The sequence below is a fragment of the Eurypyga helias genome, unplaced genomic scaffold, assembly GCF_000690775.1.
Source record: "Eurypyga helias isolate BGI_N326 unplaced genomic scaffold, ASM69077v1 scaffold5751, whole genome shotgun sequence".
NCBI classification, from domain to species: Eukaryota; Metazoa; Chordata; class Aves; order Eurypygiformes; family Eurypygidae; genus Eurypyga; species Eurypyga helias.
In genome coordinates this window covers 3,502-24,421 of record NW_010230049.1, presented here as the reverse complement: position 1 = coordinate 24,421, position 20,920 = coordinate 3,502, and the positions used below count along the sequence as shown (strand labels likewise).

The window sequence follows — 20,920 nt, the reverse complement described above, 5'->3', positions numbered from 1 at the left end:
GTGATTCTATGATTCTATGGTTTGGGGTTTTTTTTGTTGGGGGTGGTGGTTAGTTTTTGCACTGTGGAGCTATGTTAAACACCAGCAGCACTGTGAATGCACCATGTTACTCAAGACAATGGAAGTACCTCATACAGGCCAAAATTACATTTTTGGCATTGCTGATCTGCCTGTTCTGGGATGAGACCCATCAAGTAAGTTTTAATCCATACTGTGCCTATACTGTTCTACCTGATTGCTAAACACAAATCACCTGATTTAAGAAAAGTCCTACTGATTTGTCACAAGCCTCTCGACAGAGTACGGAAGAGTCAAAAGCAAAATGTTTCTTTAATTACTGAGCAGCTAGGTCCAAGCACAGGGTAGCATATCCAGGTCCAAGTTAAGAAGAAAGAACAGAAGGTTCAGGGATGAGGACTATGACACCAGATAATTAAAAAGCTTTGTTTGTTTTTTTTTTTAACCCTATGACACCACATTAGTTGACATCTCTACATTTTGTTACAGCAAAGCTATAGAAGGGGGGAATTTTCCCCATAAACTTCAAAGCTAAAACTACTCTTTCCAAAGAAAACAAAATGAACTGCATTTAGAAGGTGATGACGCAGCAACATCCTAACAAAATGTAGAGTGGGGGAAAACCAACAAAATCAATTTCTACTGTGGTGAAGCAAACAATTCAAATCCATGAAAAAGCCACTCACCTATAACTAAGTCCCTGGCTGACAGCAGCAGCAATGGGTTGGTGAAAGCCATTCCATACAACCTGAATCTCGTTGTAGATATGTTTCTGCTGCCATAATCCAACAGCCAAATAAGACCACAACATAAACAGAAATATACAGGCCTACTATAGGCTATGATACGATTATGACCCTGTGGGGGAGAAAAAAAAAAAAAACCCACACACATTTGTTTCATTATTACCAAAAGTAATCTTAACTCTTCTGTTACAGACAATTTCAGAACCAAAACTAATCATTGTCATCAATTCATGTGCTGTCAACCTCAATACAACCTTAAGTTTTGTTCATAAAATCCTTAATTCGTTGCCTTGCAGGGATGTATCTTTTTGTGGCTTTGACATAAAGAGGACACAACAGTTAGGTTAACCTATGTTTATGCTTATTCTCTGCTAAATTCTAAAGTATGTTTTTTGCAATACTAAATGCCAAAGAAAATCTGACTGGGCTTCATAAGTATAACAGTTTTGAAGAAAAAGCAATTAAAGTTTATTACTCAGATACTGCTCCTGCTGGGGTGGGGTGAGGGGCAGGACTATTTGTGTGTTCATTAAAACATATAACTTTAGATAATAAGTAATATGAACGACTTGCTGCAGAGGAATAATGCTTTTTCACATCTAATTTAGGACAAAAATATTTTGTCTTGGCAATTTGGCAGGTGCACAATAGAGTATAAACGTATTGTGCCACACTAGCACATTAACATCTCCATGCTCAAACGTTAATGTCCACTAGAGCATTGCATAATCACTTAGAGTGAAAAAATAAGGCTGTGTGCACACTAGGACAACTAAATGGATCTACAAGACCAGAATAGAACCTCAAAGCTGAATCAATTCATACCAGCATAGCAAATTACAACATTAAGAACACTCCTCAGTATAACTGCTTGGATACTAAAGATTTACCAAAAAAACCTATCATGATATAGTTCTACAGCCAAACCTAGGCTTAAAGCAGGGAGGACATGATTTGCTACATACAAACAATGCATATGGGGAGAAACAGTATCGGTTTCCTTCTCACACACTAAAACAAGATAAGCCTCTTGTGCCTTATGAGAAGGCATGTAAGAGGAATGCTTAAAAGATGGAACCAGAAAGATCAATTCTCTGTGGAAGTTCTACATCCGCAGGGTTCGTACAGTGGCACGTGCCCAGGACTTACATGTCGAGGGGAAGAAGAATCTGGCTGAACGCTCTGAAATCAAAATGGGAAATATAAAGTTACCCAATCTACAGATAAGTGCATTTACCTCTCCTCATTCACACTTTTTGATTAAAGTTCTCTTAATAATATATACAATTAATTTTATGATTGTGAAGACATTCTACAACCTTTAAATAGGACCATGCATTACGTCAGAAAAATCTGTTCAAAGAGCACGTCTACAGCCAAACTTGAAGAAAAAAAACCACTCATTTTTAGAACTTTTACATTTTTTTTAAACAAAAACTGTTATGCACTTCAATTTTTAAGTCTAATTTCCACCGTAATAGTCTAATCATAAGGAAATAAACAATCATTCTTAAATTACAAAACTTAGCATTAACAATTGCCAATAAAAGCCAAGATTCTGATTAAAAACATGACTAGATATAATAGCTTAATATGAACGCATTGGGGTGTATCCACTAAAAAACACCCCAACACAATTAAACTTGAAGTTTAGTTTGTAGGCTATTTTCAACTACAAAGAATGTGCTTCTTTTGGAAAACAGAAAGTGCACGAGAACAACAAATAAAGGGTTGTTTATCAAACATACGCAGAACCATTCTAGTGAAGTGACCTTGTATGACCACCTATCAAACTTTCCACAAAGCTGAAGTTTACTCATTTATTCTTAAACGATAAACATGCATTTTTTTTCCTTGAAGTTCTAACTAAACTGCAACGCCTAACCAAAGTAATTTCTATTGTTTACAGAAAGTGAACATTGAATTTAATACCTTCAACAGCGAGTACTGACAACTGGCTATTACCAGGCAGAACTGGAAGACCCAAATATCCTTGAAAAAGCCCTCTATAAGAAGTACAGAGCCCAGAAATGCAACTAGAACAGCTAGGATGACAGCTAACACGTTTTCAAGGATCTCACGATTCCTGTATTAGACAGAGAGAGAAAAAAAAAAGAGGACAGAATTTAAAGCTAACTATGTCTGGAAAAAGCTGTAAGGGAACAGTTAGTGTCAGAAGTTTTAACAAGAACTGTGCTGCTGGTAGCAATATAGTTAGGAATAGGTTTGAACTTGCATAGAATATACTAGCAAACTGCCTTTTTGCACAGCTAGGAGCTACCAGAATTTCAATGATAGCTGAACGTAATTAGTATCTTACGGAATTGACCTTTAAACAGCAGAAGATAACTTCAGAAATAATTCAGATGCTCAACCAGAAGCATGGTCTGTAACACAAACCTATATTCAAGGCCTGCATGGGATGATTACAGCCTGTGAATAATACGTGCATGATAGCTTATCTGTATAAAACCTGTCAATCATGATTTTGTAATGAAGAAACTAAAAATACTCTCACTTAGCTGAGACAAGTCTAGTGGAATAAAGAGAATTCCACATGATATTGCTAGTGCTTAGGAACAACAGCAATAGTATTTCTGTCTGGACACAAATCATTACTACATTGCTTATCTCAAGGAAGTTTACCACCTAAAATTTAAATACTCTATATATTCCAAAAGCTGGTAACTGAGGTGGGGTCACCTCTGTCTTATTCCACTAGGTAAATGCAGCAAGGACAAGAGGTTACAGTATTAGAAGACCCTTTGGAAAACTGCTTTGAATCAGCAGGTAGATTCTCTCTACTTGCTGCAATAATGTAGAATATATGCCAAGTTCTATACCCTTTCAATTACTTTTTTGGAGAACATTACTTTCTAGCTTTAAAGACCAGGAACAAAACTCTTTTTGACCATTCAAATACATATTGCCTGACTCGCTCACACAAAGTGAGGGGTGGTTGGTGGGGGTTTTTGTTTGTTTTGTTCTTGGTTTCTTTGATTTGTGGTTTTTCTTTTCTTTTTAGCATTGCTCGAGAAAAAGGGAGAGTAGCCTTCATTATTTAGAAAAAGACACCTTCATTTTGTACTATTCTTTCATCTTTCAGAGTACAGTAAATAAGAACAATTCTTTAAGGATACCTCTACCTGTATTACAGTTTAGTTACCAGGTTTTAGTCTTTAACTCTGTAAGGTCTAGTAACACGAGGATCTCACCTATCAAATAAAGCCAGAAGAGTTAATCTATCAAAATTGATGCTAATCCAAAGCTTGGGCAGGATCCAAAAGCGATAGTACTGCTTGACTTTTTGAGCTGCTTCCTCTTGAGGTTGCACGTGGTCCTGAAGGTCAGGGCTCAGGTCAATATCTTGCTGCTCCAGCAGATCTGTATCCATGGTGAGCAGCCTGTTTAACCTGATCTGAGGAAGAGAAAGCTAAAAGAAAGTCAGTATTAACAAAAGCTTATTTTTATTGTATCACTGTACTCTACTGAAAACTGCTTTGGAAAAAATTGCTACAATTATTTTGTTTCACTTTTAAGAAGTTCCATGTCAAATACTTGTCAGTTCTGAGGCTTCTACTTACTTCTCCTGTCCTTACCATGGCAAATGAATAGCACCAGCAGCAATACTAGTCTGCCTATAACACAACACAACTGTTTGGTACTTTAACATATGCCTTTAATTCAAATAAAGTATGAACACATCCTCCACGCATATTATCCCATTTACCCTGAAAACTTCAAATTTGAAGACAAGTAAACTGATATGTGATCAGGAGTAACATATACTAAAAGAATAATCCAAGTCTGAATCTAAATAAAGCACAACACATTTTTTATAGTCAGCTACTCTGCATGCACACCCATGCCAAATGGTTGGTTTTGCATGACAAAGCAACATATGCATGCATCAGTGGTCAAACTCAAATTCACTACATTCAGAACATACTCAGAAACAAACTAAAATAAGTTCTACCCTAACTAGTCAAGTATTATTTATAACTGACTATATTTCTCACTTTTGTAGTTTGTAACTCCAGATTTCTCTTGAAATCAGTGATACTAAGAACCATAAGGGCCATTTAAGGAGAGTACTCAGAAGGTTAAATATAAAGTTACTAGAGTATGTATGTGTTGTCTAACCCACTTTATAAATTTCATTAACAGGCCAAGAAACATCTTAATGCGCTGCCCTTTATTCTTAAACAATGTCATAATTAAGATGTTATTTAATGAAGAATCTTCATAACCTTTTAAAGCAAAGAGTAAAATTTCAATACTCATGTCACCTTCAAATGTCAAAATTATAGTTTGGTGTTTGCTTGGTGGTTTGTTTTTTTAACATTTATCTTGAGTTTAACATTTGATTTCTCATTTTTGTAAACTCCTTAAAGCATCAGCGTACTGTAGTTATGCTCAGCTAGCTCCTCCTTCCCACAACCAGAAAAATAGTAATAAAAACAAAAAGCAGGAGCACTCCCTTTCCAAAAGTATGTGGAAAGTAAGCAATACTAAGCTAAGCAATGTCAGAGAACAGGTGCTTTTTTAACAACTTTTTAAAGCTTGGTTTCTTAAAAGGTAGAATCACCATAACATTACATTTGTGCCACTAGTGCTAAACTTCAGTGGAAATTCCCATGTAGGCACATGGGCTAAGCTTTTACGAATACAACTTGCCCTAAACAGAATCATTCCCCTCCAAGGGGACCACGCTGGCAAGCCAGGAGCACATCACAGACAACGCAGCCTTTTTTGAAGGCTACATTTTCAAGGGAGGTGGTGGAAAGCAAAGCAAGTTTCTCTAGTAGACATAAGGTTTGAAGAGCACATTCTTGATCAAAAGCATGGTCAGGAAAATGGGAGTCTCCTGCTACCTCTGCCAAATGGTGAATTTGTATTTCATTATTCCCTCCTAATGAGGTCATTAGGTACTTCAATATACTTCACTTTGGTTTCCCAGCTTAAGAATCATGACCATTTGCACTGTTTTCACGACACAGCAATATCAGACTTCAGAATTAAGAGTACAGCTATGTCTGGACTTGACAACAATACAAAAGGTTTGGGCTCACAGCCCTAAGGCATTCTAAAGCTATTTGCAGTATGAAACAGTGGAAGTTGCTCCTTGCATATGAACTAAAATTTTGTACAAGAGATTCCAATGACAGGTTTTAGCATGTAGGTTTAACTCCTTTCAAGGAAATTACTGAAGTTTCTCTTGGTCAAAACACAAAATTTATTCTTTCTGCTGCCTGCTAATCATAGTAATGCACAGAAGGAAAACTCTGTCCATGCTGTCCAGTTATTTCTGGAAAAAAACTTTACAAGGTATCTGAGAACATTCAATTTCCACGTGATTTAGAAAATCACTATGCTTTATATCAGAATAAGCCATTTATATTTACATTTTAAGGCACTAGGCAGAAAGACGAATTTGTGTTTATATATGAAAACGTTGCAACAATAAATACTTCATCTTCATTTAAACTCCAAAGCAAAAATCCATCTTAAGAACAAAGAATTATCACACAGGAAAATTAATCAGTGCTATAAAATTGGAAATCCTTCAGATTTTTTGCATGCTTTAAAAATAAATAAGAAAAACTTACTAGATCATGTGGATAAAAGCGAACTGAGGTAGAACTCGAAACGTGAGAGTCCGTGTCACTATAAGAACAGGGGAAAGACTTCAGATTATAAAACTACATTTTATTTCAACAGGCCATTCTAATTTTCTAGTGTCCCAAATTAATTTTGGCTGCTTGCATTTTTTAACCTAAAAATCTTTAAGCTTTTCCTTTGATCACATATTTTAAATACAAGTATCCACTTTGTCTTGTGTATTGTGGTATATTCTGTAGCTGTAGTAAATCAGGAGACTCTTTAACCATACCCTTGCTATAATTTTCTCAACACCTAGTCCCTAAATTTTTTAAACAAGTATTGTCATTATAGTAGTTATTCCACTTAAAAAACCAAAGATGTTTGTTAGCTAACAGTTTATAACACATCACATCTCTAAAAGAGTGCACAGTCCGCTATATGGTCACATACAGACTTCTTGTTAATTCTGTTCTGTTTTTACCGAGGTCCCAAAACTGCCAAAACCAGTGGATACTTGAGATGAGCATACCAAGTTACTCAATCTTAAATTGCTTCTGAAAAAAACTTAACTTTAAATAAACTTAAACCTCCGATAAGGACAGCAGAATTACTTTGCAATTTCCATTCATTAGAGACGAGGAGATATTTACTGTATGAGACTCCATATTCAACCACTGCTTTTTTCCCCAATTTTGGATGGCTTTTGGATCACAGAATCATTAAGGTTGGAAAAGAACCTTAAGATCATTGCATCCAACCATTAACGTAGCACTGCCATGTCCACACGTCTCAAATCCCTCCAGGGATGGTGACTCAACCACTTCCCTGGGCAGCCCGTTCCAAAGCCTGATAACCATTTCAGTGAAGAAGTGTTTCCCAACATGCTTTCTAAACCTCCCCTGGCACAACCTGAGGCTATCTCATCTTTTCCTATCACTTGTTGCTTGGGAGATGTCCATTTTCCACCTAAATCACACAGTGGTAAGACTCGTACCCAATTTACACATCTTCCCTTCAGTTCCTTGCCTTCAGATAAAAACATTCTTTATCATAAATTTTACTTGTCTGAAACGCAAGTACTCTATAAAGCTGAGATCTGATTATTTTGATGTGGTCAGTTTGTCCCCTCAAACAGCCGTAACAGCAGCCATCCGCAAAGCCATTGCATCTGGAACATGCAAGCAGTAGAGGCAGGCATTGGCAGCTTTGTGCAAGGAATACAGAACTTTTTGTCAAAGTTCAACTATACCAAAGGTACTTGCACATTTTTTTCCCCATCTGAAGATGGGAGCTTTTACATTCATTACTCCATAATTCCAATAGCTATTCCACCTACACATGGTGGGAATTTGTAGCATTCAACATGACACAATAGCTTCAGAGCAGTTCTATGTAGTGAAGTGGATTGGCGGGGGGCGGGGAGGAGGCACGAGGTTTTCGGTTGGTTTCCTTTCTTCTGCCTCCTGTCCCTTCAGAGAAGGGCATCTTTCCAACAGCAGATGAACTTTCCAGTATGTAGCTGGCTATTTCAACTGTAAGTCAGATTTCAACCTTGGGCATGTTAACACTTCCATGTATTGTTTCATGCCATCTATGAACTTGAGAACAAATTTATCAGTTTACATTTGCTTCACAATTGGAAGTTTACTTACAAATAAGTTAACACCCATTATGGTCAACAGCCACCTACTTTCCCAAAACCTGGGTTAAATCTCTTAAGAAAGACTTTCTACAAGCCAAAGAAAAATACATTTGCTAAGTTCTCAGTTTGGACATTTATTGCTTAAACTAACAGTAGCCTTCATTTCCTGAGATTTTTTTTTTTTAAAGTGAAGGTTATGTTTGCAGTTAGTGTCATCTTCTAGTAAAAGTCACATAGGTTTCAAGAATAAAAGTATATGGATAATACTTTATACTGGGTTTTTTTTGCAGTCCATACTAAATAACCTTCTAAAATTAAAATCAGATTTTGTTGCAGTAAGACAAGAATCATCACTCTTGACTGGCCTTCACACACACCAGATGTTGGATGCTCTTCTTGCAGCTGGCTCAAAGTTCACAAGCGACATGTCGCAGCCCCCTGTCTCGTAGAGCGTAGAACTGAACTTACCTATCAAAGAAAAGGTCAAAAGCAGGTCAATTTTTCATAATGCTTCATCCAGTGGTACTAGTTTCTATTTCTATTAACTTACTACCAAAATCAATTTAGACATCTACATGTACATCAATGTCATAGTATAAAATGCGATTATACATTAATGTGTAACCACTGCAGACAAGACATTAGCTACTCAGTCTTCTTTCATAGCATTTTACATGACACAGATACAGTAAACTGCAATATTGAATTAAATTTTAAGAGTCTGTATTTACAGGATGTCACCATTAACACAACAGAAGCACAACGTAAACCTTTTCCCCCACCCCCCAACTTGGGCAATAACCAGGTGACCAAGTTGCAATGATCAGCTTCTTCAGTTCTTCCCCACCACCCCATCCCCCAGTAGAACAACCCATAAATCATTCATTATCAGCATTTAAGAACCACGGCATTTAGAAAAGGCAGAGATTCCTCATCAGGTGTACTGGATAAAATTCTTTTGAGAGGCACATGTCTATTTGAAATAAAACAAAGAATGAAAGAAGTGGCCAGAGAAGCTTCATAAATTATACCTCTAGAAAAACTAATAAAGGAATAGCAGGCAGATTTAGTCTACAAACCAGAAGCAAACACTTCAGTCTAAGAAAAGACAACTGCTAACTAACTTCTCAAACAAACCATTTGGAGTTACAGAAACTCAGTTAGCCATCATTTCCTACAGAGGTTATCAAAAGCTTTTTGAATTAATATCAAGCTATTCCTAAATATATCATTAACAAAAAAGTAGCCAGAGATTCGAACTCAGATAAATTACCTTACTCACAACATGATGTTTTTACAATGCCCTTCTCCCACAACAGTCTGATCAGAGAGCTAAGCACTGTAATCTCCCCTGAAGGTCATGTTCAATAAATTTCAGCTCAATGAAGGAAGCTGATCTTGAAATTGTGATCTCGTATGAAGTGTTCTGCCAACTTTTCCATCTCCTCTAGCTCAAAACCCTTCTTAAACCCTGATGCAAAGCATGCAATATTTTAAGATCTGCTTATACCAAAAAAAAAAGCCACTTTGGAGCATCCAAAGCAAGAACTGTGTACACCTCTCGGCTGCATGTCTTACAGCTCTTTCTACTTATGTTGATACAGGATAATAAGCAGTCCCAGAAGAAATACCTAACAAAAGACAGAGCTTCCAAACTTTCTCCTTTCTGTGAGAGCATAACCTGCTTCTGATACACTGGGTTTTGATTTTTTTTTTTTTAAACACACTATGAACCTGCCAAAACTTCTCTTCAGACCCACAAACAATTGATTTCAATCTAGAAGTGTCTGAAAGCGAGAAGGTTAAACACACTGAAGTGGATGATTAAGACCGGTGAAACTAAGGAAAAATAATGGTATATTGATAATATCTTCATTAAGCTTTCTACCCTCAGAGAGGGCATTTCAGACCAAGTAGACACATACCACAGCTGTGCTAAGGCCAACCATTCTGACAAGACAGCCAGCTACACGGGTCAAGAGCCACAGTACCGGGTGCATCAAAGCTCAGTAACACAACAGCTCAGCACTTAATTACGTCTGCTACAGGCACTTGTAAGGGAAATACAAGTAGGAAGTTCACTTGTTAGGTTTTTTCCTCAACAGTTAAGGTTTTAATGAAGCGCTTAGTTAAATATCCTTTGGTTTTTAATGCATTGCGTAGTAAACAGTTGTTACAGAGGTTTAAATTTTAAACTGCTGCAAGACATCAGGACGACTCTTCCCCACAGCTAATAAATAACCTCAGTTACACAGGACTATTTCTCAACTGCACCAGTAAAAAAAAATTTCAACAGCAAACACAAAGTTATTAGACAATACACTAGAAATACTAGTCAGGACAAAATTATGCATAACTTATTATGGAAACGTCTTCCATGCAACCAGTCCTTAAAAGAGACAAGTGAGTTTGAGTTACATTCGTCATGTTTTTGCACTCCTGAATTGAGAGCTTGGAAATTAAACTTTCTGATTTTAAATTAATTAAATTCTAGGAACAGAAATTAGAATATACTACTTGCAAGACACAACTCTCCATTCTTTTGGACCGTAAGAATTTTTCATTCTTTTTCCATTCTGTGTTTCAAAAGAAGTTCACTGAACTGTTACAATCAAGTGGCTGAGAAGGGGCTCAGACTACCAAAAAAAAAAATATAGCATAAAGCCTTTCATGTTAGAAAATATCTACAGTTCCCTCACATGCAACTCATCTTTAAATCTGTCAAGATTTGGTGCATTTGTGTTGCTGCTGTAACTCCACGGCCATGGTGGGATAAAACGAACCCGGTTAACAGAGAAAAAAATTCCAGTTGTTTACATACACACTACAAAACAGGCTCAGGTTTTGTCATACTTGCAATTCACTCCCCCAACCTTTAGTTCCCTCCCACTGAAAGTTAGCGCTCAGTCAAGAAAAGCATGACTTCTTAACAAAACAAAGTCGCACGCCCCTTCCCCCTTTGTTTTTGTAAGGGTCTGGGGGTGGTGGTTTGGTTTTGTTATTTTAAATCAAAAGGCTCTCCAGCAAAGCCTCAACTCATCCAAGCAGAAAAGATGACAGGACTATTCAGTGCTGTTGAGGACGCAAATCCTAAGGTGTGACTGGAGATTCTACAGCTGAGCTCCAAAGTCCCATCAATTAAATACTTCATAAACCAAGTGAGGTAACAGCAGCTTCCTCCCAGGGCTCTCAAACTTTAACGAAGGACCCCAACGCCCACTACATTCAATACATATGGATGTACCTAGTGTTTTTAGTTACCCTAGTAACTTTCTCTCCTTTCAATTCCTAGCTCTCCCACAGCATTCTCTGAAATATTTTCAACAGCATCACACTGAAGAAGCTTAAGAAAGCTTTTTCTTTCTCTGAGGACTGTAGTTTTATCAAGCTGTAAAGGAATGCCAGGCTCAAAAGTTGATTTTTCAAATCAAGAAATACAGCAAATAGCATGTTTGTCCACTAAACAGCAACGCCCGTAACTTCTCTCCCACAACTCGGCTCAAAGGGAGAGCTGTGGGTTCTTAGCAAATTGAAGTCACCCAAACAATACTTTAACTGGACCAGATTACAAAAACTAACAAAATCAAGTCATTGGTATCAAGGCACACAAATCCAAAACATATCTTTGTTCTGTCATGGAGAGGAAAAGATGAATACAATTCCTTTGAAACAAGTTTCCTTGTTTCACTCTGAATGAACTGGTGTCCCCAGAGTTACGGCAATCAGTGAAAGCAACAGGCTGATGAGCTTGCACAGATGAAACCTAATGTGACTTGAAGCGGCTCGGGATCCAACTAAAATGGTGCTCTGATGGTTTCCTCAGCCAGGTTATTTTCAGCACGTTTCCCATCTAATAAATACTACCTCGTTTCAAACCTGTCAAACTAGTTCTGAAAACTGCTAACACTTCATGACATACTGAAGCCTACATCATCATTAGATCATTAAAGATATATTCATCTACTACTTATGACATTTTTTAAATCCCAGTCAGCAAAGAAAGCACAGCCATCAGAATTTGAATACTCTGTAGTGTGCAAGGAGCCATCATTTCCAAAGGTCAAAATTTTACCTTCAGCTACAGTATGAAAACTTCTAAGTTTTCAGTTAGAATACTTCAAAGCAGTTCATTTGTTATTTCTATATGAAGTCTGTCAAAAGAGTAAGTTACCTGTTTTGAAGAATTCCACAGACTACAACAGGGATATTTTCAGTAGGAACAATGGAAAGTGAGTTTTCATTTTCTACTTGTACCTTTAAAAATACTCCCCATTCATCCCAACTAAACTAAGGCTACTTAATTGTAAAAAGGTGTTGAAGAACTGATTCTAAATTGATTTTAATCAAGTAAGTGATCAGTGTGTATATTTACATTTAGAGAAAGTTTTGATCTCCAAGACCTGCCTTCATAAATTAAAATACTTCAATAAACTGGAAATATTATCGCTCACCTATGTGATACAACCAGAAGTCCAACACAGCAGTGTAACTGTATTGTAAAGCTCCAGATGACCAGCTCTCTTTAGTCATAAAGCCAGTATTGAAAAGAAAATCAAACACCAACCCAAACAAACAAACTCAACTCACACCACAACAACAAAACCACATTCTAAAAAGCCATCATCTAGCTGAGGACAAGAGGCTGTTATTTCACCCACTTCAAACACTGGGCTTCTGTTCTAGTAACTCAGTACCCGGTTTCCTAACTACTTCACAAATAGTAACAACTACAGCCTTCACCGCAAGGGCTGAAAAAAATCTCACCCATCATCACCTACGTGTCTCGAGAATCACCTCTTTGTGAGAATAAAAGGCACCGGTACTGCCAAACTGTGCTATGAAGACTGCCGCTCAAGTCACGTTATGAGTTTTTCTGCTTTCTGGATTCATATTCCATTAATCTTGCCTATAATTATGGCATTTGGTCCTGCCACCTTTCCTTTCTGTCCAGCATCTTCCTGTGATTTACTTCATGTTTACTGTTCCACGTTATACGGTTGGACTGGATGATCTCTAAGGTCTTTTCCAACCTAGTGATTCTATGATTCTATGGTTTAGCTCCTTTTCCATTCTTTCAAGTTCCTTCTCCCTCACCCTATACAAAACAATATAATTGATGAAAATCTTTCTACTTGAAACCTGGAAGGCTAAGATAACACCTCAAAGCGTCTCTTGACTTAGTCTGAAGCCTAAAGACAACTGCATAGTCGCCAAACCAGACATAGGCTAGGTGTAATACAGTAAGCCTTATCCTTCATAAAATAAGGCACCAGAATCAAGTTAACAGACATGAATCTTTAAAGCACACAAAAAAATAAAAATTGTGTGTCTTGTTAAGAGCTGCAGCTTAACAGCAACACAGATAGAAGAACGTAGAAACCGTTACTGCATTGGTGCACATAAAACACAGTCCTAAATGTGGGGGCTTTTAACGTAAATTCACGCATGCCCTGTTTTGCTTCTGGAAGACCTAGAATATGCTAAAAGAACTTCAGTAAGAAAATAAATCCTTACATGCATGGTACAGAGATATATATAACCCTATCTACCACGTTTGTCATTCCTATTTCCAGTTGCTGCAAATCAGGTTTTGTTTCCACATCTCTTCCCCAGCCACTCTTCTCAATATTTTTTCTGCCCTGGGCAGTCACAGAGATTTCCAGAGTGACAAAGAATTGGTCGTATCACCTGCACTGCTTTGATCAGCATCAGAATAAAAGTTAAAGAAAAAATAAACTACTACCCTCCCCTACCCCCAAACCACATACAACCTACAGTAAGGTAACAGGGTCATCTTTCATTGCAAGGTGTCTTGCAACCACACAGCAAAACCAACAGCCTTAGACTCAAAGGGAAACAGCAGGACTGTTACTGCATCCCTGACTTGAGAAGTAAAAAGAAAATAAAAAGTAACCAAAACCCAAAAAACCACCACCAAGACACCCCAAAACAGACAAAACCCAAAACCAACAACATTAAATTATCTGCTTTGATTTCTACCCCAACATAGTAATATAAGTACTTAAGCAACTCAGACTTAACTAGATTGTGTCTTAAAACTTGGATTTCATAGAACTTGATTCTGTTATTTTGGATAAGATGAACAAAATCCTCTAATTACAATAACGGTGGCTTTAGGAATAAATCTCAACATTAAGCTTGGATAGATAAAACCAGTATCCCCAAATTTGTTACATTCCCCGATTTTTTCAACCAAGAAATAAGAGCCCGAAGTAAATAAAGAAATCTGTAGTTTCATGTGATAAAATTTCATAGTTCAGAGACACATACAAGCATTGGGATGTGTCTATTTTTCTATCTAGAAACTAGTAGAGCCACAGACTCAAAAAAATTATCAGTTAATTAGATTATATGTATTTAGCACAACTGTAGTTAGATTTTTATAAAATACCTCAGACAAGGTCAGGGTTGTTTTCAGTTTTACCTATATTCATTTTTTAATCTGCAGCTAGATGGTGCAGAAGAAGAGCAACTTGTTAGCCAAACTCATATTTAAAGGGGTACCACAGCTTGGCAACTCAAAGTCTTCCCCACTAGTGAAATAAGATGACAATTCACTTGTCTTTTAGTACCAGGTTACAGTAAGGTCTGAAACAAATGCTTTGTCTGAGCTACCCTGTACTTTTAAGTTATTACAACTGCTCAAAATACTGACACTAGTAATTGTAAGTTCTGAAGCCGCCCATTTTAATAATTTGAGGAATAATTCCATATTAATGCTGAAGTCATAAGTAATTCAGGTCACATATAGATAGCTGCAAAAAGCCCTGCCAGGAATTTTTCCTGGCATCTTCCGCTGCATTACCGTGTCACAGGAGATCAGTCACTTATTACATCACCTTAACTTCCTTCCCCCTAGCAATTTTATTAGCTGCACAGAAGTTAATAAATAGTTACAAACACTATATAAAATGGATCAAGAACAACTAAGGGGCATTATAGGGCTCCATGAAACAATGGCATTTGATAGAAGAAAGAGTACAGATTTTCTTCCAATCTCAAGCTCCTAAATTAAAGCATTCATGAAAAGTAAAGCACTCATTTACATGACGATTTCCTTTATAAACAGAAGCTAAGCAAGACTCATCTTAAAAAAAAAAAAATCAAGAATTCCCAGGGACCATAACAAGTATTTTTTTCAGGAACCAGGAGTTCCTCGAAGTTGGTATCAATCTCTGCTCAACTATCTGTGACAACACAAGAAAACTTCTGCATTACAAGCATTACACTTTTCAAGTCATGAAAGCTCTCATACCACCACTATTTGTATCTACGCATCCTTAGAGCATCTCCCATTGTGCATTTGTTGGAGAAAGTGCCTGGAAAGGCAAGGAATTTATGAGCAATATGGCCTTCTAAGAAACGTGCCTCCACGATTCAGAAAGCAAGCTAAGGTTAGCTGGTTTTCACCGCGCTATTACAGACATATCTGCCATATTAAAATGTCCGTGTCACCAAGGTTACATAAGGCCTGCGTACCAAGTTCATCGTGCAAACTGCTACCGCCTACAGCAGATGCAGTGGCCTGCGATGCTTCTAAGTGGACACTCCCATTTCTCACCAGCAAGGAGGCGCTGGCGCCCAGCACAGCTGCCTGGGAAGGGGGACAGGACTGCACTCTGACCTGGGAGGAGGGCTGCTGGCCTTGCTGACCATCTTGAAGGCTACAAGAAAACATGCATTGGGGACACATTACCAGGAAGAAGAGGAAAAATAGCTAGAAGTGAAGCAAAACAGGATTTTTTGAAGAGGACAACTTAAGAGTACAGCATTAAGAAGCCACTTATTAGGGTTAAGATAACCCATGACTTCTGTGTAAGACAATATTTGGACACTAGTTATGTCAACAATCAAGAGGTCGTTTCCTGTCCTCCTGTTAGAAGCCGCATTGTTTTCTAACATCTCCCCAAGACACCTTCAAGTGTATTCTTACAAGTCTTGATTTGTGGGTGCAAAATCAAATTACCTGTGGTTAGTCCAACTGTGTAGACTAGCCCGAGGTACCACCTACACAGGGTGGCGAGTGTTTCAGTCTTCTTGGGAAAGTCAGCGTTCTCTTTGCGCACTGAGGCATGACCTGATCAACTGTTTAGTTGGCCGATTGGGGTTTACTTTATCACAGTAACATTACTTTCTTGCTATTGACCTGCACTCTAGCTAGAAAACACCTTTAAGCTTTGTTAGTAGCCATATGCTATCACAGACCTGGTAGATAACTGTAGCCAAACATTTGGATTTGGAATTTTATTGAACATATTAAGAACATTTATAACAAATCATTAATTGGCATGTTTTAAGTCTATTTTGAGTTACTGACAGTTCAGCAGAAACTTGATTACTCAGTATTACTACCACAAAGAAATTCTTCTATACCCATTCACACACCTGCGCCAAAAACCAGGTTTTAAAAGTCAACTTGGGCTTCAGAGGAATTTGCAAGTTTACAGCTGTATGAGTAAATAATGCTTGAAAATGTTAGTTCTCTTCACAGGCTTCTCATTGCAAAATTGTTCTATAACGCTATTTAACGGTTAGATTTTTTTTTATGGCTTGATGCATGGCAAAGTGTCAGAATACATGACGTTTACACTTACATATCACATCTACTTTGCAAGATTAGTGGTTTTAATATCGTTTATTTAGTGCGTTTCAAGTTGTTCTGTGTCAGTCATTAACTGTGGGATGTGATGAAATTTTTTTTTAGATAGAAGAATTTATATTTTAAAGACTATGGCAAAATATCTTAAATGCTGTCTTTTTAAAAAAATCTTTATCACCTGTTGCTTTTAACATTTCCCTGTTTACAGTGTGATGCTACAGTTGGCAAGTGAAGCAACTGAAAAAAGCAAGATCTTACTAAGAACTAAAGGGTTGTATCTGATATACTTGCTTTTAAAAGTATTTTCTAGAAAATTTACTTTTCAGTGCTTCTGGTAACGCACCACTTGAAAATAAAATATAGATAGAAGTATAAGAATGGGTGTTAAGAAAAGCTCATGCAAAATAAAGCAGACATGCACACAGCTCAGGAGGTAAAAAAAACTTCAACTCATTATTTATCGTATTCTAACATTTTTTTAATCTGAACTTTAAACTCAGTGTTCTGCTGCTGTACACAAAGCTTTCAGTGAGCTAACTACATGGCAACAAAAGCCCTAAAGGAAGCTCACAGATGTGCCAGCCTTCATTGTCTCCCTTAAGTATTATCAGCAATACCAAAACAATGCTACATGATACTCTTTTCCCTTAAACAGTGGCTATGTGTCAAAAGGTATAGACAAAGTTGCCCTTTCCGTGGTTATCCATATTGGTCACAATAAAAAAACCCAAAAGATTAACAGATTGCACAGATGTGCAAGAGGTACTTATTCTCTGCCTAATTAATAATTATAGAAGTAAAATTTTGCTCCAGACAGTCACTTACGTTCTCATATCAGACATACATGCATACACCATTGACTATATAGGATGCCCGTGCATACTTATGTTTAAAGTGCCCAAAACACTGTTGACACTTAGGCAGGACAAAAGCAGGGGTGCTTGGCTGTTTTGGGGTGGGTTTGGGGGGTTTGGGGTTGAGGCAGGGGTGGGGTGGGGGTGGGATAGTTACTGGGGTGGTTTTGTTTTGTTACTTGGATTTGGTGATTTTGTTTTGTTACTTGGATTGGGTTTTGTGTGTTGTTGGGTTTGGGTTTTTTTTAAGCTACAAAGCAAAGTACTTTTATGTCTAATTCAGCATCAAACCAGCAGAATTTACTAGACTAGGTTTTACTTGCCTACCATTGCCAAACACAGACATAGGTAACATCATTGTCTCTTATTAAACATTCCACAAAGGAAGTGAAAGTAATTGCAATAATAGATAGGAAATTAAAAAAAGTAGGTTGAACACAACAGCTTCTAAGAGAACATCCCCACGACATCCAATTTTATGCCAGAATTAGAAGATTAGGAGATTAAAGTTTTGCTGGCAAGAATAAGAAAGAAGCAACATCAGGGCAACTAAAGATTAGTAAATCTAATGCTGTTAGAAGTTTAACATCTGAAGTCATATGGATTAGCAATATCAGGAACTAGACCGAGGCAGCTCACCACTAGCTTATACAAGTAATGCCAATACAGTTGCAGCGATGTTTTAAAAAGAACTTGGTAGTAACTGGCTAAAAAAAAAAAAAAAAGGAACCAAACCATTCTATGATTAAGGAGCTCTGATTAGTCTGCACAGCCTCTTATGGACCAATTCACAAAACTACACTACCCTCCTTAAAAAAGAAAAAGAAAAAAAAATCAGAAACAAGTGAATGCAACACAGAGTAGAGCAAAAGTGATCGAAGAGAATGCAAAATTTTAGTGTCCCTCACTACAAAATAAATCACTGAGTTGAACAAGCTACATTCATCAAGACCTAAAGCTTAACAAAAAGTTACCTAAAGTAATGTGATTTCTGCTTCATACTGCCCTTGACAGTAAATACCACATCTAAATAGTTAAAGCCTTTAATGTGGTAGAAGTCAAGCCATAACTTGTTACATTTTAGGTACCACTCTTGCAACCCTCCTGCCAGAGGAAAATTTACAAACTTAGCCCTTGCTTATTTCAGTGGTGCCACAAAGCTGGCATAACTCCTCCTCCGTCTTCTACTGTAAAGTGTTTTTCTTGTACTCGCTCAGTTTTTACAGCTTTTTCCAGTTTAAAAAAAAAAAAAAAGAATCACACAAGTATTCCTCAAACACAAAAGCAGACTGCTCCTATTACTGAAAGATAGCATGTGAAGGAAGATCATTAATACACAACATATACAATTATTCCTGCATATTTATCGTGTGACTGGAAGTAGAATTACTTTACTTTGATATGTGGGGGGGGTGGGGGTGTTGTGTTCCTTCCTCTAGAGGCAAGGTTTTGCTCGCCAGATTCTCCAACACCATCGTCAACCACAGGATTGAGATATTTTTAAAAAGCAAGTTTAAACACACCGCGGTTGCTGCTTCTACTGTGCAAGCTTACAGACCAAACCGACGTGCTGTATGTAACGTATCACTGGGCTTGGTATTGTTAACGAATGGGCCAGTGAGGGTTGGAGACTCCTGGGATACACGTACACAGTACATTTTAAACATGACCAAGGCACGCCAAGTGCCACACAATTAAATCTAATACTGAGCAACACTCTGTGTTCTGGAACAAAGGCTTTGCTATTACTTCATTATTTCTCTTTTGCTGTAAAAAGCTGCAGGATGCTCATGTAGTGGTTCACCTGTATTTTAGATTTAGAACCTTTGCACATAGGATTTAGCTCTTTATGATGTTCTGCCAATTTCTTGTTACATTTATCTCTCGCGATCTACAGATGTGAAAAGTGATTACAGCACTAGTCCTTAATGCTTACTTTCTTAGGGGAAAGAAAACCAGAATGAGGTGTGGTGAATAGTACTTTCTTGGGTTTTTCCCCTCGCTTGAAAGTAAAAGTTCCTGAGGTTTTTTTGGATTAAAAATGCTGATTAAGTTTGTTAGCATTAGTTCATTTTTGTTATCATTCTGAAAGCAGCTGTAACATGTTAGAGGTTGGCTGTCCTGATCATTTTGAAAGTAGTGCCACATATACATGCACAATTCAACAAGCTCACAGTGACATGCAGTGACAGCTTAAGGAGGTTATGGTGGGGAGGGAAGTAAAAAGTGCTTTTCTGGCAACACTGGTGGGTGTGGGGAGAAGTGGTCTGCTGCATGCATGCTAAATATGGTGGAACATTTAGATACCCTACCTGAGGGGTGATCCGATGAGCAATGTAGGAGGGGTAGGGTTACTCCCTGCATTGTGCCGGCGTCGTACTGCCTGACGCCTAAATGTGCTGCGTTCACGACGAAATGTGACAGTCTCCTCGCTGGCTTGTGCTGCTGCATCAAGACAGACTTTAGGTCAAAGAAGAACCCATCCTAGTTACGTACACAGTAACTTAAGACTCCTTTCTTCCCCCTGACCCTCCCCAACTTAATGAACTTGACTTTCAACAACAAAAGTAGCTTATGCACTGACTGTTCAAACAGCCTGCCTCAAGACAGGATCACAACACACAATTATTAGTAAAAACTTGGGTGTTTGGGGCATGGGGGGGATGTGCTCTTGAACAAACAGTATACTTCTCTTTAATGCCCAGATCCAAATAGCCAGGCTGCAAAAACAGTTGGATATCCCAATCTCTTCCATTTACACAGGGCAGAAGGAGACAAGATTGATCTCAACCTGTATCTCATTTAATAGATAATTAAAGGAGAAGTCTGAAAGACCACCTGAAAAGGTTGTCTTCCACTCCTCACCATAATATTCTCTTCTTAATTTTATAATTTCTGCCAAACAGGTAGGGTTGAGGTTAACCTCATCACACCTCCTCAAGGGCCAAACAGATTTGATTTTTTCTTTTTCCCCATAGGCACCAGGGGATACATGTTGCTCATTTCAGACTAGTCACACTATGATTTGGAGGAGCATGGGGGCGAGACGAAGTGAAAATATCTTCTTTGTTATGACTGGTGGTTTTGTTATTTCAAGTCCCCAAACAAAAACAAACAAACAAAAAACCCCTCAAAACCCAAACAAACGAAAGAAAGGTTTGTTCACTTTTAAAGCAACACTGTAAAAAGCAGTCTATATGTACTCAGGGAGTCTAATATTTTTCCACACATTAGGCCCCAAATCCATCTGTGCTCCCTAACCTTCACAGTCTCAACAACTTTGGATCTGGTCTGCTTTATACTGTGTCTACAACCCCAGAGTCTTCCCCCTGAACCAAGGAAGCTATTAACTAATTTGAATGCAGAGCACTAGAGAGAATCATAGAATGGTATGGGTTGGAGGGGACCTTAAAGACCATCCAGTTCCAACCCCCCT

At 37.8% G+C, this 20,920-nt stretch overlaps 1 protein-coding gene across 1 annotated transcript; it reads right to left on the bottom strand.

Moving 5' to 3' along the window:
• Positions 1 to 704: 704 nt before the first annotated feature.
• Positions 705 to 19,944, bottom strand: LOC104505468 (pecanex-like protein 1; the record flags this gene model as incomplete). Its single annotated transcript, XM_010160598.1, has 8 exons — positions 705 to 876; positions 1,914 to 1,946; positions 2,697 to 2,850; positions 3,980 to 4,197; positions 6,374 to 6,431; positions 8,388 to 8,478; positions 15,511 to 15,695; positions 19,797 to 19,944. Coding segments are annotated over 8 exons (1,059 nt in total), but the record flags the coding sequence as incomplete, so codon positions are not given.
• Between the last annotated feature and the right edge of the window lie 976 nt (positions 19,945 to 20,920).